The sequence below is a fragment of the Dromaius novaehollandiae genome, chromosome 6 (genome assembly GCF_036370855.1).
Source record: "Dromaius novaehollandiae isolate bDroNov1 chromosome 6, bDroNov1.hap1, whole genome shotgun sequence".
In the NCBI taxonomy this organism is placed as follows: Eukaryota; Metazoa; Chordata; class Aves; order Casuariiformes; family Dromaiidae; genus Dromaius; species Dromaius novaehollandiae.
This window is the reverse complement of record NC_088103.1, coordinates 39,302,447-39,327,574: the sequence shown is the minus strand read 5'-3', so window position 1 is coordinate 39,327,574 and position 25,128 is coordinate 39,302,447. Positions and strand designations below refer to the sequence as shown.

Genomic DNA, 25,128 nt, shown 5'->3' with positions numbered 1-25,128 from the left:
ACCTGCTTGCTGCATCTGATAGTTCAGAAACGTGGACTGCCTGTCTTTTTATGTGGTAGTTACGTACCAGGAACAGGCCAGGTGGGCTCCAACTTCAGCTGCTATGAGTGGCAAGAACTCTTTATCAAAACTTCTCATATGGAAAATTTCCATAAGCTGAAAGTCACTTTCTGGTTCCAGCTGGCACACAGATTCTCTGTGAGGTGTCACCCCCCGTCAAGCACAGCCTCAGAGGATGGCGAGCAGAAGGGGCACGAGGGGACCTGGTGGGTGGCAGAGCAATGCCATTCCAGCTGGGCTGCTCTCTGCCCGCTGAACAAACATGCCACTTTCTTCCCCTCTGTGCTGAAGGAGCCTGCTTATTGCTATTTTTGGAAAATGTGAAGAGGGCCATATCATGGAAGCTTGGTTCTTCCTATATACATGGCACTTAGATTTCCCAAGGCTGCCTTAGACCACAGATGTGAACAGTCTGTGTGCTGACAGGTCCAGAAATTGGGATATATGGATTCTGTGAGCCTCTTGTTTGGCTTTGTCTAACTAACTCCTCTCATCTTCCTGACCCCATGACCCAGCTATAGCACAAAAATGATGATACCCCCCCCTCCGTCTCACTCAGATGGATACGTGGAAATTAGCATTTGTGAGTACTTCAGGCTCTTCAGATGTGGGCGGATGGCCAAGAGCTCGGCTTGCAGAGCAAAGTCAATGTGCAAGGGGCTGTGCAGTTTGGAAAATCCACCCATCTGCCCCACTGCCTGCTAGAAGAGATTCATTTCCATCGCATCCAGGCCACACCACCCAGCCTTTACCATCTTCCTGTCCACACTTAAAACCCTAAGCCAGGCCCAAGCTCCCTCTTGCCCAGACCTCAAAGCCTACCAGTCCCTTGAGGATTAAGGCAGTGGGATGAGGAATAACCTCAGAACAATGTGACCTCATTGGGACCTCATCCTTTGGTGGAAGGAGAACTAGAGCCTCCCACAGAGAGCCAATGGTTACAGAGGACAGCATGTACACTCTAGTGCATGATGCAGAGTTGATTTCTGGTGCCTTATTTTTCAGCTCTTGGGGATATAACAGTTGTATTTCTTTTCACGGGAACAGTGAAACTGCCCTTCTGGATCAGATTCCTAGCTCATCCTCTTGCTACAAAGATCCTGTACGGACATATGTATGTATGGCTTCCCTGTCGCCACAGGCTTAACGTTAATCCCTAAGAGCCTTCTCTAAAACTTGTTTTTTTCTCTTCTATAACTTTTGTGTGCATAAACTATTGCAACTTCGGATGTTCCTATTATTGATACAAACACTAAATTCTTCCTGTAATCTCTCCAAAACATTGGCCTCAGGCGTAGATTTTGCCCTGGGCCTTATATTGCAGGCAGACTGGGTGCCTGCCTCTCCACTTGTTATTATCTGACACACTTTGGCCATGCTAGCTCTCTCTGCTGTGGGGAAAGTCAGGTAAGAAAAACGCTGGGATCCAAGGACAGGCACACCTTCCTGTGAGATCTGCTCTGTCCAAGAAGCAGCTCCTACCGGGAAGCACTTAACAAGCTACTGAAAAGGGAGAAGGCAAACTGGCTAGCTCAGGGTTACAACTGGAAAATCCCCAGGGAAGGTGGGAGGAGCACCCCACTTTCCTGACTGCCAGCCCTGAGCAGTGCAGGCAGTGGGTCCCTGGCTGGCTCCCGCCTGCAGTCCTAGCACGGGGGGCCACTGACACCACACACAAAGCTCTGCTGGGATAACCAAGGTCTTTCTCTGAAGATCCCCAAGCCCCACTGCAACCACAGCAACCCCCCTCCATCCTAAAGACAGGGAGCAGACAGGGCACCGCCACCACGGCCACAGCTCTGGGAGCAGCACGGAGCCCATCCCCACACCCTGTCCTGCCCGGGGGTCCTGGGCCTCCACAGCCACCCGTGGCCTCAGCCCAGAGCTCCGCACACCAGCTCTCCTCCTCCTCCTGCTTGTGTCACCGGCCCTAATGCCGCCGTTTTCCCTAGGGACCGGCACCCGGAGAGGCCCCACACGCACGGGGAGGGGGCCGGGGCTGGCCGCGCCGCTCCGTGCGGGGTTAGCGCGGGGGGCCGCCAAGACCCCCGGCCCCGACCCCAGACCTCCGTCCCGGACCCCCGACCCCGGCTCGCCGGCTCCCGGCGCCGCCAGCTCCGCCGCTCCCGGGGCGGGCCAGGGCAGGGCGGGCCGGGGCGGAGCGGGCGGCGGGGCGGGGCGGGGATCCGGCGCCGCCGAGCGAGAGGCTGCAGGCGCGGAGCGGCCGCGCGTGTCCCCGGAGCCCCTCGGCAGCCGGCGGGCTGCGGCCGCCCGGTCCTCATGGATAAGTACAAAGGTGAGGCGGGCGCCACGCGTGTCTGTGTCCCCCGGCCCGGCCCGGCCGGGGCTCGCCGTGGCGGCGGGGGGAGCCCGGGGACCCGCGGCGGGGAGCCTACCCAGGCCGGCTGCCCCCACGCGTGGGCAGGCGCGGCGCCTGTGGCGGGTCGGTGGTCTGCTGGGCAGGGGCGCTCCCGCGAGTGGGGCCAGCTGGGGGGCGGAAGGGGGGCTCGTCCGTGCCCATGAGTGGAGCCGGGGCCAGCTGCGGGCCAGCAGCGCCGCCGCTCCCCGCGAACGGGGGGGGGTCTGGGTCCCCGCGGGGGGGGCCGGGAGCCAGCTCAGGGGAGGGGTCGGTCCCCGCGGGGGGGGCCGGGGGCCGGGTCAGGGGAGGGGGGCGGCGAGCGTCCGTGGTCGCGAGTGGGGCCGGCGCGCGTGGCGGCGGAGCGCGGCGAGCGCTGGGCCGGGGCGGTGCCGGTGCCGGTGCCGGTGCCGGTGCCGCCGCGGGGCCCGCGCAGCCGGTCGCAGCGCTCCCGTGCGTGGGGCCGCGCAGTCCCCTGCGGGCACGGGGCAGGGCGGAGCGCGTGAAACGAGGTTTCCCCCCGTCTGGGAACTAAGTGCTTTCTTGCTACTTAGACAGTGTCGTTTCGTTTGCTGTGGCCGCCGAGTTTCACTAACGTGTGTTCTGTTTTTCTCCTGCAATTGCTGTTTGCATAGACTTCCTACCCCCCCCGCCCCGGCTTAGCGGCACAGCGCTGCCGTGCTCTGTTCTCCAAGTGTAAAAGGGCTTGGTGGGTACGCGGAGAGCAGGCGAGGAGAGAGAGTCTCTCTGGCAGAGCCTGTCCAGGCCGGTGGCCGTCCGCAGCCCTTCTATTCCCGTATGGTCAGTCACGCTGGCGCTTCCTGCGTGGTGGTACTTGGTCGCTGAGTACGGTTAATCTGAAATACACCGCGCTGTGGGCAGCTCTTAAACTTCTCCAGTGTCAGTGCTCGCTAGCAGAGGCAGGAGAAGGCAAGGTGGACTGGACTGCTCGGGCCTGGGACGCTCAGGAGTATGTAGGTACTTCTCGATTTCTCCCGCTGATGTATTGCACTTGCAGGGCGCAAAGTCTGCCGTAAATTCTACCTGTTCAGAGAAAGCGTGGCTCTCCGGAGGGGAGAGTTCAAGCTTCCCAAGGAGGATGCTGTCCCCCTTGGGAAGCTTGAACATCCAAGAAAGGAACTTAGTGCTAGACGAATATGTTACTACCTGACCCAATTTGGACCTGTCATATTGGCAAGATTTGGTTAGAACTGAGCAGATGCACTCAAGTTACATAGCTCATGTTCATTATTTTTTCTTTGATGGGGACTTAATATGCTAAGGCATCATATTGTTCCCCCCACTCCCCCAGCATTTTTTCTTTTTTTTCTTTATTATGCTATGAGAGTAATTTAGCATTCAGATATTGTTGTTACTGCATTGCCTGTTGCATTTTGGTCTGTTCCTTACAGTTGATGCTTTACAGACCTGATAACATCATTTCAAGAGCAATAGTAACATACTGGTAAAGGTAGTAATATGAATCAAATACTGCGTAGTGTTATTTTTTTTTTCTGGCAGGGTCTATACAGTCCCACTCAGTTCCAGTAGCATAGCAGTAGATTCATTAAGATTCAGCTATGTTTTGTATATTGTCATCTTAAACACGCACACTGCTCCCTCAGAGCAGTAAGGATGTGTTCGGCACATGTGTAATGAATAGCAAGCGCAACTGATTGCAGAGGCTTGCCAGTGCTTTCTGTGTTACTGGTAACGAGTACGTGTGGGAGCCAGCACGCATTAATGAGGGTACTGAGGCATCTTGAGCTCTGCAGGGCAATTGCAGATGATTGCAACAGCTCGTTTAGTGGGGGGAAGGTGAGGGTAGTCCGCAGCCCAGTGCAGGCACCTGGTGCTGAGGAGGTGGGTAGGGGGGAAGGGCCGGGTTAAGAGTATGTGGGAGCTGGGAACCCTTGGGAGCAGGTGGAGAAAGCAATTAAGTTATTACCCCTCATCGAGTACAGGGAACCTGTGGCTATTCCTGGTGATCACCCTTAGCGCATGGTGGGGATCTCCTGCTGCCGGCATGGCTAGCGTGGGATTCTTCATCCTTGCCACTAGCCAGGCTGAGCTCTCGCGCAGCAAAGTCCTGTTATGATAGGGATGGATGGACTTAAAGAGCACTGTCAAGCAATATGCTGGTGCTTCAAGAGGGAGAATTTGACTCTTAAGATCTTTCCTGTTACTTAATAAGTAAAGGTTGCAAGCCTCGACAGCACAATTTCTTTCCTTTAAACATAGTCAGGGACGTACTTTATTCCGGCCTCTTAGCTGAGGCTCACAAGAGGAGGTGTCCCACCTCCTACTTCAAAGGCATGTTGAAATAGCCAGAGGAAGACTGTGGAGAACTGGAGGAGGGTGTGGGGGGGTGGCCTGCAGGGTGACACCCATGGGCTGGGAAGGGCTCTAGGCAGTTGGACTCCTGTGGTAGGAAGTGAAGGAGGGAATGTGAGCTCTCCTGGGAGTGAGTTTCCTTTCCTAGTCTCTGCAAATGGAGATGCAAGGCAAGCTGCTTAGGAAGAAACTCATGTTAGGCTACAGGAGCTCTGAACGATGGTCTTGGCGTGTGGCAGCCTCTCTTTCCTGCCAGACCATGGTAAAGAGTTTCTTCTCCCATTGGTGAATATGTTATTAAAAAAAAAAAATCCGTGTTCCCCTCATGACTTTTTTTAGAAGTGTGTGAGGCATGAAGAGCATTAGACACAACAGCTCAAGGAGATGAGAGGGAGACTTGCAGGGAACTGAGGGCAACGTGTGAGCAAGGGGCAGTAGCTGCACCCACAGCCTGGTACTGGCAAGGACAGAGCTGACCTCTTCTTCCTTCTGTTCCCTGCAAGTGTTCTCCCTCCTCCTTCCTCCATGTTTTGCCTTTAAATATGAGATTCATGCAACTGTCCCATTTTGTGCTCACTGGTGCAGCAGCACTGTATGCTCACTGGTGTGACCTGTGACTGCTTGTCTCCAGAGCCGTGCTGGGGGAAAGAGGGGCTGAGAGCACAGTGTTACTGATGACGGGTGTGTTGGTGGCATGCTTGTCCATCGCCCACCTTGTGTTGAGTCCTCTCAGACCAGCCCCTTGTCACCGTGGTCACAGGTGATTCTGCTGTGATGGGACTCCACACGTGCAGTCTAAGATGTCAAATGACATGAACCGTGAGAGGTTTTTAAGACTGTTATTGTATTTTTAATGTTAGAGCTCTATAATGGAAATCAAAGATGCATTGCAGTCCAGTTATTCAAAGAAGGGTAGTTGACATTCTTGTTTTACTGTTTCCCTTGAGCAAAGGCACAAGCATTGCATTTCTCTTCATCTGAGGATCTCACAGGGCTCTGCAGGGTGTCACTGGTATTTGCAGTGCTCCCTGTAAGGAGTTATGGAGAGGTTGTTGTCTTAGCAGAAACGGAGTTTAGTGTTGATAAGGATTAAAATGGCAACCTGGTAGAAAGATGAAGTGCTAGCTTGTTGGTTAACATGTTTTACCTGGGGAGGTGGGGGAAGATGTGTGGGTCTATCTGGGACTTTGTTTTTGTGCACAAGGTTTGCGCACATGTTTTTTAGCAAGTTCTTGCAAATACAAGGGATATGCTTGGGATTAAACAGCAAAGCAGAGACAAGAATACGAGAAAACAACCCTGATAACAGTCTGAGGCGCCTTTTTAAAATCTATTTAATCTGCAGTTGATTCATACTAACATGATCTAGGCTATCTGTAAACATGTGATTTCTCCTAGGCTGAGCATCAACACAGCTCTAGTGTTTAGTTAATTGTCTTGGAGTAATTGGCAACTAGAGAAGACCGGGGAATGTATTGCCCTGTAGACCGAATCCAATACAAAAACAAATGAAAATTAACATCCTGAGTAGCTCTGTAACAGGTATAATAACTTGCTCTTATGTGAAAGTGACCCTGCTGTGTTTTGGAGAAGGGAACGGACTCTGCTGGGGAAATAGCAGCAGGAGTGCACAGTTGCTTACTCAGCAGAGACCTAGGGGATGAAACCTTTTTCTGTGGCTGAAACCACAGCCCATTTCAATTATACATTTACCGTGTCCACCCTACCAAGCCATCCTACACACTGTCACGCTTGCCAGTATATTATTTCTGTCTCTCCTAGCACAGCTGCATTTCTTACGTAAAGAGGGCACCCAAGGATGCGCTGAGTTGTGCGGTGCGCATGTGCACCTCTGGCACTCCCCAGACCAAGACAAGCTCACCACAGATGGTCAAAAGACCATATGCATGCTGGCTTCAGCCCCGTTTTGGTCAGCTTCAGTGGCTTTTCTTGTGTGTGTGTATAACTGCCAGGCCTGGCGATGTTCCTTTTGCTACCTTCCAAAATAGTTGCTGGGACTTGCTCCTGCACTTGAGACTGAGGTGCAGGAATCTGTGTGCAGCAAAGGGCAGTGGATGCAGCAGGCCTTTAGTCTTGCTGCTACTGTATCCATGCCTGGTTTTGAATGCTGAACAAAATTGCTAGGAAACTGCTCCTGAAGCTATCAGTGCTCACAAGCTCTGAGCCTTTGGGCACCTGTTGGAGGCAGGGCATGAGCTCTGTGGCTTTTGCTAGTGTGTCATGCAAGTCTTCCTGTAACTCCTGCACACCTTTGCTGCTCCCTTTCTCTCCCTGCTCCCTGAAGCATGCTCTGTTTGCACTGTGCAACTGGGGGACCAGAGACAGCATGTGAATGAGCTTATTGTTCAGGGGCTTTCACTGATCGCTTCCATTGAACACCCACAGCCAAGGAACACAAGGCGTGTCTATGCAAAAATGCCTGTACTGCTCTTTTTTGGAGCGTGGCTGGCTCTCTCTGCTCCCAGCAGCAGCTGTGGACGGGGGCAGTTGGACAGCCCACGCTCCTCCAGGCTCAGCTAGGCTGTACATCAAAGCACTACAGGCCCTTGAATCTGAATTCTAGACACCTGATGAAGTGAAAAGCCTCACTCCAAAATGTTTCTGTCTCAACACAGAGCACATGTTAAGGATCTAAATGACTTGATGGATGGAAGTCTTTAAGACTTTATGGTAAACCCAGAACCTAAACCCCGAGCTCCCTAATTTGTGGCCAGTGCCTTCCTTACACATCCATCCTGCCTGGATCAGAGGAAATTAGACATGCTGTTCACTTCAAAACTCCTTTTAAGTCTTAAAATAACTTGCTTTCACCTCTGGAAAAGCAGCAGTACATATGAGGCAGGGAAAGTGTATCTTCAGGCAACAGCAACCACAGAGCCCAGAGCAGTAGAGAACCCCTCAGAGGACCAAAAATCAATGAGGTGCACCTGTGAGTAAAGATGCAGAGCATGAACATATGGGAGATGGGTTTTCCTCTATGCAACTGCCTGGCTGAAGCACAGATCCAAATCTAGCAAGTAAACCGAGTTCCTGCGGTCACACAGCCAGTTTGATAACCTGTGTGGTGGTGTTTACTTGTCTAGGAAGCTGTGTCATCTGAGCTTTTCTCTCAGGTCAGCAGACAAGACAAACCAGCCCAGTCAGTGCTGCAGCACTGTCAGCGCACCTCTGTCATTCAGTGTGACTGACATGGCCTTGCCATGAGGAGCTGCAGGTACAGAGGCCAGCACTGCTGGTTTCTGGGCTGGAACCACTTGGTTCTGGTCTGGGGGTGAAGGGATAAGTCCCAGTGAATGGATAAGCCCCCTGTTAGTAACTGGGAGAAAGCATTTCCATTGCAACACCTGTATTGCAATTTGAAGGAGAGTGGTTAAACTTGAAGTTCTTGCTGTGAGATATTGTAGATGGTAAAGCTTTGCATGAACTGAAGGAATGACTGTACAAGCTCACAAAAGAAAGCTGTTTTGAACTCTTCAGTAGGAAGATGCTTCTTTGTAACTGAAGTTCTTAAAAAAGAAAAAAAACCTTAAAAATAAAGGACAAGCTGAGATTTGAAACATAAACACAAGTTGCTAATGTTGGTAAAATGAGCCCTTTCTATATCTCTCAACTATTCCTCGTGTGCCCAGCAGTTGGCTGCTTAAACCTCTGCCAAGGCACTGTTTGTGCTTCACTGCAGAAGTTGCAGGCAAAGCGGTGCTCGCCCTGTGCCTGCATGTGTCCCTCTGCAGAACTGAGTGGCTTTCTGCCTCCGCAACAGCAAAACGAGAGAATAACTGGGGCTGTATGGCATTGAGGCCAAGGAAAAAAAAAATGACAGGGATAGTGATTGGAGTAGTGTAACTTGTGGCTGGTGGGTCAGGATCACTGTGAGAACAGCTGTTGCTTAAGGAGAAGTGAGCTTTGTAATACTACTGGCAAGAGAACTGACTTACTGTCCCTGCTGCACTGCAGGCTAGGAGGTGGCAATGGAGTTCAGCTGTGGCAATGCAGGACCCGCAGTATAGCAGGATCCTACCCGGGGGAGGCCCTGGGAACTGCACTGGTTTGGTCTAAAGTTCAAAACATGAGGGTCAGCATTCACTAAAATACTTTTTTCTTTTCTTTCTTTTTCTCTTTTTTCACTGACTTATTGCCTTCTTTGTGGGCAAGATTCCATAGAAAGCCTGTCTGATGATGGTTTGGTGTATGGCAACATTGTCTTCAGTTATAAACAGCCATGTCTGGAAGTAAATATCTCAGAATTATGGGATCAGACTGAAACTCCCACATAGCATACAGATTTGGCTGCTTGAGATTTAATAAAGCCAGTATTTTTTTCCCCCTTGGGTAGACTGTGCTATGTCTTGCATAGGGGTTTCTCCTGATACATTTCCACTTCCTTCCCCTCCCCCCCCATCTTTGGATCTGCTTAGGTTAAAAACGTAGTGGAAGGCTTATGAAAAGCCTGGGAAATAGAGATCCACAAGCCTTAGCTGGCAGTTCAGCCTGTGGGCTTCTTATTTCAGTGTGTGTGGGAATTTGAGTCTCTTCCTGAGATAACCAGGAGCAGTAGCAGCCCCCAGCACAGGGGTGATGCACATGTTTTTCCAAGTGCTCTTGTGACGTAGGAGACTAAATCTTTAAAAAAAATGTCTTCAGACTCCAAGTCTGACTAATAATTAATGGATCTAGGCTTTTCTGAGCCACCATTAGGTTTGAGTGAAGAGGTGGGCCGCTTAGCAGTTTGGAAGCTTTTTGAAAATGTTTGCATAACACTTTGGCAGCAGTGCTTTGAAAGAGGTGGGCCTGAGCCAGGAGAGTCTTACAGCTCATGCTCAAATTGTGGCTTGAGACCTTCTGTCTCGGGCTGAGTTAGATGGGGAGCAAGTTTTGGGTTGCTGATAGGATGGGATCTCCTTCCTGGAACTTGCATGTGCACCAAGGCAGCTAGCTTGGTCAGGTGTGTGTGCGGGCTCCGGTGTGCCGAGATAAGATACCTGCAAACAAATCTCTGATCCAAAGTCGCTCTGCAAATCTCATTGTTATTTATCACTACAAAGTATGAAAACTAAGTCTTGGGAAGAAAGAGCTGGCTCACGGGGAACATGAGTTACCCAAAGGTTTTGCCATGACACTGGTGGCTTTAGCAGAATGTCTCTCCACAGGCATGTTTGAAATTTGGGTCTTTCTTTTGCAGAGGAATGTAGCTGGGCCAGCTGCAGCCCCACAGGCTTCCAGCAGTTCCATCAACTTGTCACTTTTGTGGAACAAACTACTGAGTGTGTCCAGTCTGTCCCAGCGCCAGACAAACCCAGCTTTTGATGGGCCTGTTGCGAATGGGCTGAAATCAGTAATAATGCAAAGGGTCACTCTCTAGTATCTGCTGGTAACAGGTAGGCAGTCACATGGGTCAAGTGGCCAACGTTTACCGTGGCAAAAGACTGTAAATGCAGAAGTTGGGGCTGCCTTTGAAAGTAAAGATGTGGCAAGCCAGACTTGTGCAGTGGCTTGTGGTGACTGGAGGCACTCTGTCCCGTCCATCCCATCAGCAGCCTTATCCCTGCTGCTTGGCCAGGGAACATGTCCTGTCTCCTCAGTTTAAATCCAGTGTGTTCAGAGATATTTTGCATTCTACTGCAACGTCTAAAAATGTGCTTTGTAGTCTTGGATGGTGGGAATTTATGCTGCTTTTACATGATGCTTCTTATACCCCAGGGCAATGGGGAAGTCTACAGAATCAGGCAAAGAGCTGGGATTATAATGTCCAGTTCCACATCTGTTATAGGATTGCCTGATTTTTGGCAGCTGGTGAGGTATGATAAAGCCCTGTATGAGAAGAAAATTTTTAGAGTAGTTGTATTCAATCTACAAAGCAGCTAAGATTTCTTTACCTTGCTGTAGTTAGCTGAGCTAAAGGATGGAGTGTAGGATCCACTTCATCTAACTACAGCTGGGTTTTTGCTCTCTGCTGGAAATTCAGTGTGTGTGCATGTGCCTGTGTGTGAAGGCACCTCTTTTTGTTCAATTTATTTGAGAAGTTTTTTTGTGGGGAACACAGCAGCTGTCTGCTTGGTGCCTTGCTTGTGAAGCTGAATGAGGGGGCTAAAGTGCTCAGCAACTTACTTGACTACCTTGCGGCCATATCGCTTGCTGAACCTTGCTCTTGTGATACCTAAAAAGGGAAAACTGTAAAGCAGTGAAGATGAGCTGTGTATGAAACTGCATGAACGAGATCAGAGTGCAGATGGGATACAAAGCCAGCCAGTCTGGCAGGCTTTGCAACTCCCTGTGGGCCGTGAACCATCCTTCCCAAGGCCGAGACCACAGCAGAGCCGGCTGCACGCTGGGCCGGCAGGCTCTCACATCGCTGTCTGCTGCTGGGGTCTGGGTGCTCATGTTTGCAATGCAGCACTGTCTACGTGCTTCTCCTCCTGAAGTTTGCAAGCCATGCAGGTGGTTTGCCTTATCTGAGGCCTGTCGTACTTGGTGCCTGGGGCTGCAAGTGCGATCAATGCTGGAGCTGTAGTAGCTTTTCGAGTTCAGTAACCTCACCCTCGTCTTCACATTAACAGTCACCAGTATCCCAGAGCAGTACAACATCTGCGGTGAACTGGGGGGAGGCTTCCCCTCTCTTCTGGTATCCGTGCTCCTGCCTTGCTTCTGTGTTGGGTCCTCTTGTGCTGAGCAGCAGTCAGGGCTGAATGCTCTCGTCACTGGCGTGCAGCCTGTGCGCGGTCCTGGTATCTCTAAAAGCCAGTGATCTCTGGAACAAGCCGTCTCTGCAGAGCAGCTTCTCATGTGTGCAAAGTCTCCTTCATCCTACCAGTTCCTTTGGCTGGTCTGTGAGGAAGCTTCAGGAAAATGGAAGGCAGCACTGGACTAACCTTGTTTGTTATGATGGTCCTAATCAAGTGTTACTGGATTTGTCGATAACTTAACCTAACAGTAACACTGGGGAGTTAAATACCATGCTGTTTCTGCACACCAAACAAGTGTATTGCGTTTCAGCTGATAAGGACCCACATTGTTGCAGGCTGAGGGCTATTTGGGATAAGGAACGACTTAAGGGCATGCTTAGAAGGTACAACCCAAATGTTCTCCAGGGTTATAGAGAAGATGTGCTCACCTTCATACAAAATCAGAAAGCTGAGTTTCTTCTTTCTTGTACAAAACAAAGTCAACTTCCATGCCATTTAACAAAGCGTAGTTTGTAAATGATTTACTCTTGAGCTAAGCACAGTATAATTTTATATAAACACAGGTTCTCATTACTACTTTACCTTTATTCTATCTTCCTGTTTCCAGTCATATTATTTGATACATATAAGCGTGCATGGATGCACGGTGTCTTTCAACTTTCTGCGATGAGCAATGCCTGCTGATGATAGTACTTGGTTGCCTAGAAGCCATGTCAATTTAATTTTCTTGCTGCAGGTAAAGCTTTGAAGTTGTTCCCCTAGTGGAGACATGACGCTCCTTTGTGAAATTAGGTTATCTTTCAGGTGCAGAAAGGAATTACTTGCTTGTTTGGTACCGGTCGCCCTAATGCAATACCGTGCCGACGCTGTGATTGATTCAAGCCCATCGTAAATGTAACAAGCATTGCAAGCCAGGCCTGGGTTACAGCTGATTCCATGTGGATTCTGAGGCCTAATTTAGTAAATCTATCTTTATGTATGTATGTATTTACGCTAACCTATGCTTTGAGTTTTCTGGGATATTGAGTTGTAATTCCTTCTCTGATCTTGATTAACAGCATTTCAGGATCTGTAGATGTAGTCTGTCATCTGAGTGCTTAGATCATGGTAGATAGTCACCCTTTTAGCTCAGCAGGCTCTTGTGGTGTGGGTGGTAGTTTTTTTGTTTTTTTTTTAATTGCCTGTATATGCCAAAATACTGATCAGCCCAAATATATAAGCCAGAGTAACCCGTTCATATATTAAGTTAGTGTAAACGGGTAATATAGGAAGCAAAACAGACCTGAGCGAGGATGTAGTTGGTTTAAGTCTGTGTCTGTACTGGAAATTTGTACTAGTTGACTTCAGTGAATTTAATTTGGTTTTCAGATCACGCTGTTTAAACAGATGCATTCTTCTTGTAGAAGAGGTCTATTTCTGGAAATTGAAGTGGGAGTTGGGGCAGGGGGTGGAAAGGGAAGGAAAATGGCAGTCGGGATTCTCACAGGTTATCACAGAGCCTGAATTCCCATGCCTGGCTGAGAAGGGAAGCAAATGCTTTCTAGACCCAGGAGGCTCAGCATTCCCAACAACAGAATGACTTATTTTTAATTCTGATAGCTCACTAGACCGCTCAAACCAAGACTAATGACAGTTTTATCATACTGTTTTGAACTGGATATAGCAAGCTTTGGGCAATGCTGGGGCTGAAAAACCTGTGGCTGCTGCAGGGAGGGAGTACAGGCACATGCACCAGTCAGGTGTCTGCGCCTCCAGCAAGCCCAGCCTAGTCTGAGCACACTCTGGCCTGGGTCCAGGGCCAGCACCCATGGTTTGACTTCAGTTGAAATTCTTTTTCAAATGGCATGGGATTTAATTTTCATGTTTTCTTCTGGCCTGGCTGCATCAATGTTCCCTCAATTCTTTGGCCTAAATAACGTCATTCCCCTTAGGTTATGTGCTTTTCCATTTGCTGTTGATATCATTTTGGCTATGGTGATTCTTTTATTTTTGTGGCAGTCGGTTACAAATACCACAGGAATTTCAAAGCGCATGGATAAACAAGAACGCAGCCAGTTGTCCAAGCACGGTGTGAGAGGATTTGAAAATCATATGTAGGATGTCCTATTAATGCTGTGCATGTAATAAAATGGAGTATCCTTTCAGCTACAGTAGGTAGCTTAGTGCCTATCTAAAACTAGAGTGTTGCTACAAAACCAGTATAAAAACAGTAGGCTGTTGTGTATCACTTCCAAAGTACACACCCTTCCATCCTTCAGCTACCTGGCGTCTCCGTGAAGAAATGTGTATCTGGAAGATGCTCTGTTTCTGAGATATTCTTGTTGTATTTAACTCTGGTCAGACAACCTCACACTAACTCTCCCGATCAGCCGTAAAATCTTTTCAGTTTGCTTTTGTTCCCATACTGGACTGAGTTTTTGTTGGAAATGCTCAGTTTTCAGCATATGTTCTTGTTTTTCCTGATAAACATGAATGTCTGTTGGCCCATACTTAAAGGGAGTGGAAAGGGCCAAATTCATTCCTGGTGTCACTCCAGCATAGTCAATGAACTGACCACAAGGATCAGATTGGATCTAAGATTTATTAGGTTTACTGCAGGTCTTACCAATTTCATTGATACGTTACTTAACTGTTTCTGTTGCAGTTGATAAAGATGCCTTTGATGTGCCAAGAAATCTAATTTTTAACATAACAAAAGCTGACTTGTGATAGAGCAGGAATGTAGAGTTGGCTACTCATTAGCCAAATGAAAATGCTAATGGTTCTGGGTGCTAATGGAACAGACATGACTGACCCTTGCTCCAGACATGATTACTTGGACCATGAAAGATAGGGAGGCTCTAGCACCCTGGAGATGTGCTGTATTGAAATGCAGCCAAATTATCTGTGGAGACCTCAGCAAGGGCTGAGGGCTCCCTGGTGTTAAGAGCTGCAGAGCAGATAGCGGGAGAACCTGCATAGACCTTGTCAATACTCAGCATCTTGAACATCTTGAACTTCTCTGAGGTCCTGGGCTGAAGGGACTTCTGATAAAATTGTGCTCCTGAGGATTTTTCCTAATCCCAAATTCTATGTTGCCTTTTCAAATTTTCATTCTGAACTGAGTTATGATTGCATTTCCTTGTGCATACATTCAGGTCTTGTTTGTGTTATTCCCAAACGTGCAGGCCTGCTCTGGACATGTGACAGTACAGCAAGAAAGTAGTAAAATATTCTGTTTTAAACTTGTAAACAGAGTTGCTGCTTAGCAGAGCTGTTGACTCTTCTAGATGAAAGAGTCAAATGGCAAACTTTTGATTTGAGGTGGATCAGGAGAAGCTTTGATCTAGGAAAAGATGATTCGGTTAGCAGCAAGGAACAATTCTTTTATAGTGACTTTAGAAATAAAACCCTAAGATTTAGGCTGTGGTGGCTTCAACATGTCAGTTGTAGTGTATGTTGCAAGAAAATGAAAACCATAGCTTCTGAAATGAGGTGTGGAGAATTTTCTGACGTTAGTGGCGAAGAGTTTTCCTTGAAGCTAGAAAGGATTGCAGGTGGGGAAAGGTCGCTCCTATTGAGATAGGAACAATAATCCATGTGGACAAGCCAGAAAGGGGAAAGACTTCACTTCAGCATCACAACTCAAGACAGAGGTGGGGCCAGGGTTACAATTCAGGTCTTCTGGCGCTGAGTCAGACCCATAATCAATGTACGCTGCCTCCTGTAATGCTCACTTGATCTGTCATATTTGTCACTGCTTGCAGCTTACTGGGTGAATAGGCAGAAGCAGTCAGACTTGGCTCAGTAACAAAATCAGCTCCAGTTGCATGGAGCAGGGATGGCCAACTTCTTGCTACTGAGCTGCTTGTATTTAGAGCCAGGTGTTCAGATGCAGATCAATACAGCTGTGTTTGTGTGGCACTGCAGCTGACCAAGTAAACACAGCTGGACCCAGTCTGGGTCTCTATGCCAGCCACAGCACACATGCACACAGTGAGCTGTGTAATTTGTTTGGTGTACTGCACAGCCAGGGTCCTGGGGATGTGGTGAAATTTATCTGGCTCCCAAGCCAGCTGTTGGCAATACTCTGTACAAAAGAAAAGTGTCCTCAGTGTGCATTTCTTCCGTAGCTTTATTCTCCATCCACCCGCTGGCCTCTGTTTTGTTCTGTGCTACTGTCCTCTGTAGGCTAAGAACAAATGGATTATCTACCTGGAGAGCATCAAAGAGCATTTCTTTGTTCTTTTTAGTGACTGTATGCAGTAGGTGTTGGAGACTTCATTGGCACTGTCACCTTGTGAAAGCTCATCCATTTAAAAGCTTACTCCTGCTGAGAAGGGTGGTCCAGCCCTCAGCCTTACAGTCCCACCTCCTAACCTGCACCATCCCTGGTATTCACTCTCCTTCCCACCCACTCGACTAGCAGACAACTATTAGCTTTTTGCCAGGTTATTATTCTGCTAGCTTGACTCACTGAGAGACCAGAGGGGCAAGGGAAGTGGGAGCAGCAAAATTTCAGTGCTGAATATTGCAAGTGATGTGGCTTCTCTCAGCTCTCTTGAGAGATTATTGCATGGTTTGGGAGATCTCATTACTTCTAGGAAAGTGATGTAAAAGGATTGTGAATTATTAGTACTGAATGTATATAATGGAAGAGTAAGACAATTTCTTGGCATGGCAAAAAACTCCCCCTTTCGCTAATGCCAAAGAACAGCTAGTGCTGTGCTGAGAGCTGGAGAAAGTGTCTGTTCCAGGTGCTGCACTGAAGACGCAGCTATCCACATTGCATGCTGTCCCCTAATTGGAACCATCCTGGCTCTCAAGTGTCTCAGCCAACCTGTGCTCAGAAGACAGCTGCTGCCCTCTTGTAACATAACTGTGTGGTTAGCCAGGCTAGTATAAGTGTGAGTGCAGAAGTTGTTCTTGTAGATGATTCAGAAGCCCAAGGTTTGCAAAAGGGAAGTGGGGAGAGTGTGGTTGGAGGGAAGCAAGATATTCACCTTCCCTTGGGAAGACTGGGTTGTTGAGCTGGTCTGTGGTCAGGCAGTGTGGACAGGACAGCAGGAACAACCTTCGCTGTGGCCAGGAGTGCTCCTTAAGCTCATTGCCATGTGGTGGGGAAGGCCAGGGCAGCTTTGCCTGCCTCTAACAGTGTGCGTGGACCGGCCCTCTGCAGGTGAGGGACCAACTCTTGCTGCTGCAGAGCAGGGCTGGCTGACTGCATCCTTTGCTTGAGGAAGGAATAGGGTCACATGTCCTACCTTCACCTTTTTCCCCTGGGGGTATGTGTGGGAGGGAGATGGCACCTGCTATCCATTCTTCAGCAGAACAGACTGAAAGCTCCCGGATGTTGTCAGATCCCAACTCTTCTTCTTCCAACTTCTCTTTGTACATATTATCATATTGTTTTGCTGATGCGTTTCCAGGTGTTACTCCCATTTTCAAAGTTCTGCAAAGATATACAGAAGGAGGTGCCTTCTCTGAAGGCTTGAGCTGGAGATGGTCCCATTTATTTATCTGAAATAGTGTCAACTGTGGCAGCGGCCCCCCTGCCATGTAGACAAGACTTTGTCAACCAAAGAATCTGGCCTTTACGTTGTGTCTCTGCCCTAAATACTAGTCTCTCTAATAAACTGGTTCTGAACATATATAATGAGGTTAAATGGTTTTCTAGAACATAAGATAGCTATCTATGTTCCGAACTAGTTTATTAGAGACTAGTAGTTATGTTAAAGGTGGAAAATGAGTTCAATGAAGCTAGAAAGAAAAAGGGATAGTGTGGGGATGTGAATGGGGTTATGTTTGGTGTTGGAGATTAGGACAGAAAACTAAACTGACTGTCATGTATAACCAAATGAGAAACCTGATGGACTGAAAACATGTCACAGTTCTGGTTAATCCCAAGTAATCATCTAACAGTGTGTAGCGGGGCAATACAGGTGTACTCCTAGTTATTGGTGGTACTTTTGCTCTTGCCATGCTTCGGCTCACTCCTGTCTTGAGTACATAGCACTACCTTTACATGGAGCAGTACTGTGAAAATTAGTGACTTTACCCAATGCCACCCCACAAGTGTTAAGGGAATCATATATTCCAGCAAGTAGCGTTGGTTATATGTATGTTAGCAAAACATATCCCCCCATAGAAATGGGGATTCCAGTCCTCCAGGGAGAGGCCTAAATGGGACTATGAATGAGGCCACTGGGAGCTCATGCTACTTCACACTGGATGAGGCTTTTAATGTTTGACAGAGAAGTCCTTTCTCTTGAATGGTCATTGGGTAATACACAGTGAGAAGATTCATCTACAGCTATAAAACTATAGCCTTTGAAATCCATTGGTTTTTGGACAACTTCCAGGTGTTTATGAATTATAAATGGCAGTTAAAGTACCTGAGAACTTTGGTGCCATAATGGTTATTAACTGCTCTTAATGTATGCTGTGACAAAATATAACTTCAGTCCAGAATCAATGACAATCCTCAAAGCTATAGGTGTATTTAATATTGTAATATTGTTACGTGGTCTCTTTGAAGTGGAGGGAAATTGATGTGATAAACATTGTATCAGAAAATCAAAACAAGGCTGCAGAAATTCCTGTTGGACAGCAAAGACCATAATATTTAAGTAGTAGGGCAAAAGGATAATGAATGCAGTAGGGAACAAGGAAATCATGTAGTAACTGCTAAAGATTCAGACACATGGAAAATTCAATTCTATGGAGAGTTAAGTCACTCTTATGTAATCAAGATCAATGGCAATGAGCTGATGTCAGTATTGGACTGGCTTAATGCATGGATGGAAAATTGTGTCCTCTCAAAGACCTGCTAATAGAGTGGAAGTTCCATACAGACTGTATTTCCATTACTGCTCTTCTACCTGTGAGGGGCCTGATCTAAACCCAGCAGAAATAAATAGATAGGATTTCTACTAACCTGAAATTGATTTGGGGGGGAGGTCTTATTCTCAGAAAGTCAATAAAAAACAGCAAGCAGTAAGAACCTGCAATGAGTATCTGCCCTCTTACTGGTTGTTCAGGGTGAAACTCATCTCTTGCTTTCCATCAGACTGAGACTTTTGCACTAAGGATCATCTGCTCGTCACTCCAGGTAGGGCTTCATTGGCCTAGCAGCCTTGGAAAACCCCTGGGCAGGTGGGAGTTTCCTTCCTGGATCCACAGCTTTTGACCGAAAGGGGCTGTACCTGGCCCCAGCCGGGGGGAGGTGTGTCCCCTCTGCCCCAGAACCAGAGGAGGGATATGGAGACTGTAGCAGCATTGCAGAGTGACAGCATTGAAAAAGTGTCTGCAGGTCTCCCAGCCTTCTTCTGGCATGACTGTCGTCCTGTGAGACAGAACACATGATGAGGAGGAGGTGCAGGGCAGGAGAGAAGCCTCTGCAACCGCATGAGAGATGCGTGAGGGGAGCATGCAGCAGAGGCACCCAGGGAAGATCCTGCACTGACTACTGTGCTGTGATGGAGTTTGATAGGAGCAGCAGTCTTGGAGCTTGTCCCTGAAAATACGAAACAATTAGCCTGGCAGTCGTATAGGAAACATCAGAGCACTCTTTAGCATGAGCGCACTGTGGTTAATGTTATCTGAGGATTATCTTTGCAAGGGGTGGTAGTAATGCATAATCCTGGAAGTGCATCGCTGCTGTGAGGGAATATGCAGCACAGCAGGAGGAAGCGGCACAGATGGTGCTGCAGGGCCTGACTCCTGGAAGAGCTGTTTGGGTTCAGCGTGACTCGGAGCAGTCCCCCTTTGGCCACCTCGAGTGGTGCTGGTTGTTGGGCAGTCTGCTGGACCCGAGAATGCAGCCAAGCATCCTTGCTGCTGATTCCAGACCCTGGAGGAGGTTCTGGGGTGGGTGGTGGTTGGTGTGTGTTTGTTTTTTTTGTTTTTTTGTTTCCCCTCTCGTTTCTTCCTCCTTTTTTTCTTAGTGAGGATGAAGGAATAAAGTAATGAAGTATGGGATGGTTTAGTGAGAAGATCATACTCTGGGTACCTTGGATACTCTGAGGTGGTGCTCACGGTGTTGTGTTGGGACTTGCTAAAGATGTGTTTCAGTGGTGAGCATCAGCCACCCATTGACTAAAAGGGAACTTCTGGTGGGAAACAATGGTCTTTGGGGGACTCTTACCCAGATTAAATGGGTTTGATGTCCTGGACTGATTGGTGTATAAGAAAACATGCCTGTGAATCAGCAAACTGGGGAAAAATGTCAGCTGTTAAATGGAAGTGGATGGAGCTGTCACATGAAGTAGAATGGGTGGATAAGTATTAACAGAGAAGTGTCATATTTGAGGAAAGAATGAGAGAAAAAGGGATGGGATAATCTGACCTTTGACAGTTTCCAGATCAGCAAAAGACTTAAGGGAGCGGATGAAGTGGCTGTGAGGTGTCTAAGGGTGTTGTCACAGGAGAGGACCTCAGCTGATCAACACCTCATCCCCATCAAGAAGGGGAGCTCCCACATATATCTTTAACTTTCCCTCCTTCAGCTACTTGCCTTATGCCAGTTCTGATATTCATTCCACCCTCTCCTGTGCCAATTCACCTGGGCAACCTAAAAAGTTGTTTGTGTGTGGGTGGTGGTTGTTGTTGTTTTTTTTTTTTTTTAAAAAAAACCAAACTCTGCTGCATTAATCTTCTGCTGGATTAGAGCTGATATGGCTCAGTGCAGGGTGTGATTGAATACTCTTACAAGTGCAAGGGATGGCTGAAACTGTGGCCAAAGGCAGGGAAAAGGAAGAGGAAAGAGGAGCGCAGAGGTTATCTGTAGTGCTGTGGGCTCCTCATGCAGAAAGCTTCTCGGTCATTGAAATAACCTTGGTGTTCCCCTAGGTTACCTGTGGAGAAACAAAGTATGGAAAGGATATGGAGGAGGGTATGACATAAAGGCAGCAAACAAACTTTCTCTTCAGTGCCTTTGACATTTATTCTGCATTTCTTCTAAGCCCCTTAAGCTTAATCAAATGTTTTCTGCACTATGGAATAACCACTCCTAAAAATGGTGCTAGAGAGAGGAAGACATCCTTGGCTTTGAGAGCAATGCATCTACTTCCTGCTCTGCAGATCTGTTGGAAGTTGGCTTATGTCCTCCCTGAGAAACAACTGCTCAGAAATTGGGGAGGAAAAATATTTTATTCTTCACATTCTGGCGGATTTGAGACCCACCAGCTGGCTGAGGAGCCCGCCAAGGCTCTGTACTGTTGTGGAAATGTACAGTAACTGGGCATGAGTAGCTGTAAGCCCCTTTTGGACTTAAGTGAGAAAATGTCTTAATACTGGGAAGCTGCTGAATGTCTCTTTCAAAGTAGAAATAAATCAGAAGGGAATTGCTATGTCTCTGCCAATAAACTCATTCTGGGGAGTTTACTGTCCGTCTTTCCACAGTGCCTTTTAGGCCCTGCCTCTTGGCTGGAGCTGTCCAGGCCCTCCAAGGCCTTCATGCTGCTAATGTCTATACTTGAAATAATGATGTTCAACCTAGAAAATCAGTTCTTAAATTGAATTTTTTGACTGATTGTATCCATTTTGTGCATCAAATTATTTGTGCTATTTCAATCTGAGGACAAAATTTTGGTAGTATTGAGGAAAATCTACCACTGACTTCAAGAAGTTAAGCTGTAGTCCTAACAGATTGAATAAAATGAGCAGAGATGGATGTAAAACTTTGCTATGCAAACACAATTTTTGTGAGAGATATATTTTGCATATATATATATATTTAATATAGATGTATTTAGGTAAATACTCTGATTTGCTTTTCTCAATTTCCCCCCTGCCCATGTGGAGAAAAGTTTAAATGAAGTATTTTGACTGCTGTAAGTCAAAATGAAATATGTTTGTCTAACCCTATCGGGGGCAGAGGTGGAGGAGAAGGCCAAGAAAGAAAATGTGTGATGCACTAGTGGGAGGTGTCCAGATACTTGTAGGGTTGTGTGATGTATCTTGACACAGTGCCAGTGTTTCAGTTATAAACTGAATGCGGGTGATTGCTGATTAAAATGAGCCTGCACAATATCAGACTACCACATCTGTTTGGTTTAGGTAGCCTCTAGAAATACAGGTGAGGGAACCAGATTCTGTCTGTCTGGTGATATATATGTATTCTTATCTCTGTATTTTAGTTCTAAAACAAACACCAACAATCCACTGCTATGCTTATGTTGCTCTCTAAGCTTTAAAAAGAAAACCCAAACACACCTTACTGCTTATGTTTAGTTTTTGGAAAAATGTTCAACTTGCTTGCTACACACTATCATCTTAAAGTTTTAAGTGTAAGCCTCTCAGGAGATGACTGGCTTGGTGAATAAGGGAAGAACAGTGGATGTTGTTTAAATTGACCTTAGTAACGCTTTAGCCACTGTATCCCACAACATCCTGATAGACCAACTCATGGAGCGTGGGTTAGACAAGTGGACAGTGAGGTAGGTTGAACTGTTGAGCTCAAAGGGTTGTGATCAGCATGAAGTCCAGTTGGAGGCCAGTCAACAGTGGCATAACCCAGGGATTGATACTCAGGCCAATACCACTGAACATAGTTATTAATGATGTGGATGATGGGACTGAACGCACCCTCAGCAAGTTTGCTGATGATGCAAAACTCAGAAGAGAACTGATAAACCAGGTGGTTTTGCTGCCATTCAGAGGGCCCTCAACAGTCTGGAGAATGTTGCATTTCATGAGGTTCCTTTCTGCACTTAAGGGCAAAGTCCTGCACGTGGGGGGAGATAACCCCATGCATCAGTACAGGCTGGGGAGTGATGGGCAGGAAAGCAGCTTTGCAGAGTTGTTTGCAGTTTGTGGAGTCTCCATCTATGGAGATGGTCAAAATCTGACTGAACATGGTCCTGGGCAGCCTGCTGTAGCTGACCCTGCTTGAGCAGAGGGGTTGGACTAAACAATCTCCAGAGGCACCTTCCACCCTCAGTCATTCCGTGATTCTGTGACTAGAGAAACATTGTGGTTAGCAGCACAGTACATAGCCTCTTTGAAAGGATTGCTGCGATCAGTTGGAAATCTGGGACAGAGCATGCTTTATTCCAGCCATAGCAGCTGCTGATGCTAGGTGCACACTTATTTACAGAGGAGAAATTTGTAAACAAAAGATGCAGGCCATCTTATGATGTTTCTTCATGGAAGAGTTAGCTTTGTGTGCAGGGCATATTCCCATAACATGTTACACAGTTGCATGAATGAACTGCCATCCTATCTAGATCACATTGGACCTACTTTTGGCACACTCCAGGTATCTGAACTTGTGGCTGTTCAGATATCTGACGGACAAAAATCTCAAGTAAATGTTGAGTGTGTACTGTTAGGGCTAGGAAAAGAGGCTTTCCTGTGCTAATGGACTTACTGCCTCTCTAATTTCCTCAAAGAACCCCTAAATGTGTCATGCAGAAAGGTGGTTTCATCAGCAGTTCTACTTGGCTGGAGGAAAAATGATCTTTTGTTTATTTTTGTTCAGCATGGGGTCTCTTTTCAGGTCAGCTGCTTCCCATGCACTTGTAGGTTGCCCTTTTCGGTGTCTTTGCCATGAGCAAAAGGTGAATTCATACCCCTGTCAAGCAGCGGAGTTGATCTGGGGAGAGCCTGTAGCCAGGTTGTTTTCCAGCCCAGCTGAGTGTGGCTGTTTGCGATGTGGATTCTCTTTGGCTGCCCTCTATTTTTAGATGTTTGGAAGTGCGGCTGAGATGCTCCTTGCCAGATGATCTGGCATGTTGGATCTCCTACGTGTACTGGAGTTCAGCTGAGCAGAAGGGATTTCCAGTGTAAATGCACATCTGTTGCTCCTTAAGTGTGACCATTGTCAAGGTTTCCATCTCTCCAGCAAAGCAGTTTTTAGCCAAAGCCCCAGCAATCTTTGAATTTTTTTCCTTTTTATCCTTCAGGAGGAGAGAGGAAGTCTTCAGGATAACTTTTTTAATTGAAGAGATGAGTTTTTTGTATAACTCTTAAGTTGGTGTTTGTAACACCCACAGCTGCGCTGGTGGAAAGCCGCTGGAGGATTTGTTTGGGCAGAATCCCATTTTGTGGCCTTGAGGGATGCACCTTGGAAGGTGCCTTGCTTGTCACACAACTGCTCAGAGCTGACATTGCAAAGCTCCTGGGCTTCTCTTCTGTGGGAGCATTCCTGCCTGAGGGGTGGGAGTCTGCCCAGGAAAACAAGTGACATTGTTTTCACATGGTGTAAAACTCCTCCCTCCACCGTCTGCGCCGCTGCCCGTATCTCGCCTTTAAATCCTGAAGGGAAGCAGCAGGCTGAGTCATCTGGCGCTGTGCATGTATTTACAAAACAGAAAGGTTGGAACATTGCAGGGGCCGGGAGGAGAAAGTGATGCGCAAAAGACCTTGGCCACCTTGGCCGAAGATAGTGGGTTCCCCTCACTCGTCTCCTGTGTTCGGGCTTGATTGCAGACACAGACTGACATGTTTGAAGTGTGAGGTGATCAATAGGAGTTGGTTCAAGAAAACCTTTGACAAAGCATCAAACAACTGAGCTAAACTTGCTTGGATTTTCCTTGCAAAACCTCATTTGTGAGCACAAGGGAGGGACAGAAGGGTGGAAAGGTCTTTGAAGATTTCTGATGCCAAGATAAGAGGACTGATTATGCTTTCCCTCCTTTTTCCACAGCACCGACTGTCATGGGGGAGGCTTAGTATGTAGCACTAGTGATTTCAGCTGCTATTTGTATTAGTTACAGCCTGTGGCAACCTGACTTTGATCTTGCTTACGCAGGAGTGAGCGCGAGGGAGTGCTGGAGCAGCTCCTCGGGGTGCTTGGGAGCAGCAGTGCCCGCTGTGGCGGGGTTTGCCCCGGCTGGGAGGACCCCGTTCTGGGGCACCCAGCTGCGGACTGCTCCCGCTGCCTGCCGGCTGCTCAGCTCCTGCTAACGAACAAATCTGCCCAGAGATGCCACTTATCCAGGGGAGCCAGTTCCTACCGCACTGTTATATTGATTTGTTGTGGTAACTGCGCATTAAACCTCACTTGCAAGTGCTGCTCATCTCGCTCTGTGCTTTCCCTGGAAAAGCTGCTTTTCAGCAAAAGGTAGTTGTGTCTGCAAGGTTTCCCCTTTCTGGAGGGGGCAGGGTGAAATGACCCTTGGTTGGGTCACCGTATTATGGGAGGTGGAGACAGGGAAAATTTGTACAGTGGAGAGGGATTGCTGCTTTCCTTTCTGTATATCCCACCCACATTATGAGAATAGGGAGTTAGCTACTGAAACAAATGGGCAGGAAATGGGAAGTGAATAAAGGAAAGGGCTCGTTTGCGTGCTGTGAGCACGACCTGGGGGACAGGCTGCTCAGGCCAAAGAGTCAGTGCTATTAGCCTAGCTTTAAAGAGGGCTTGATAAGTGGATATAACCCAGATCTGCCAGGCCTTAAGGCACTAAAAGTCTGCATTGCACCTTGTGAGTAGGCACAGTTAATCCTTATACCCACAAATCAGGTATATTGTGGACTCCTTGGGGGGCTTGTACAGCAGCTGACACTCAGCGGCATGGGCATCCGGGCACACCTGGAAAGCCTGAGCCTGTCCCTAAGCAAGGCAGTGTATTCCAGGGGTGGAAGAATAACTCTCTATATAAGGTGTGCTACAATATCTCAGTATTGACTCCCTGCCCTATCTGGGCTGGGGCCTGTTATGTGCCATGCTGAGACCCTAAAACTCCCACCTAA

At 47.7% G+C, this 25,128-nt stretch overlaps 1 protein-coding gene across 6 annotated transcripts in view; it reads left to right on the top strand.

The window, feature by feature from the left end:
* The first annotated feature begins 2,230 nt into the window (after nt 1-2,230).
* Nucleotides 2,231-25,128, top strand: part of AFAP1L2 (actin filament associated protein 1 like 2) — an 81,854-nt gene continuing 58,956 nt past the window's right edge. For all 6 annotated transcript variants that reach the window (XM_026096184.2, XM_026096182.2, XM_064514252.1 and 3 more), the window contains exon 1: nt 2,231-2,356. In XM_026096184.2, coding sequence (XP_025951969.2) covers nt 2,341-2,356 — 16 coding nt within the window. In that variant the 5' untranslated portion in view covers nt 2,231-2,340. The remainder of the gene's footprint in view (nt 2,357-25,128) is intronic.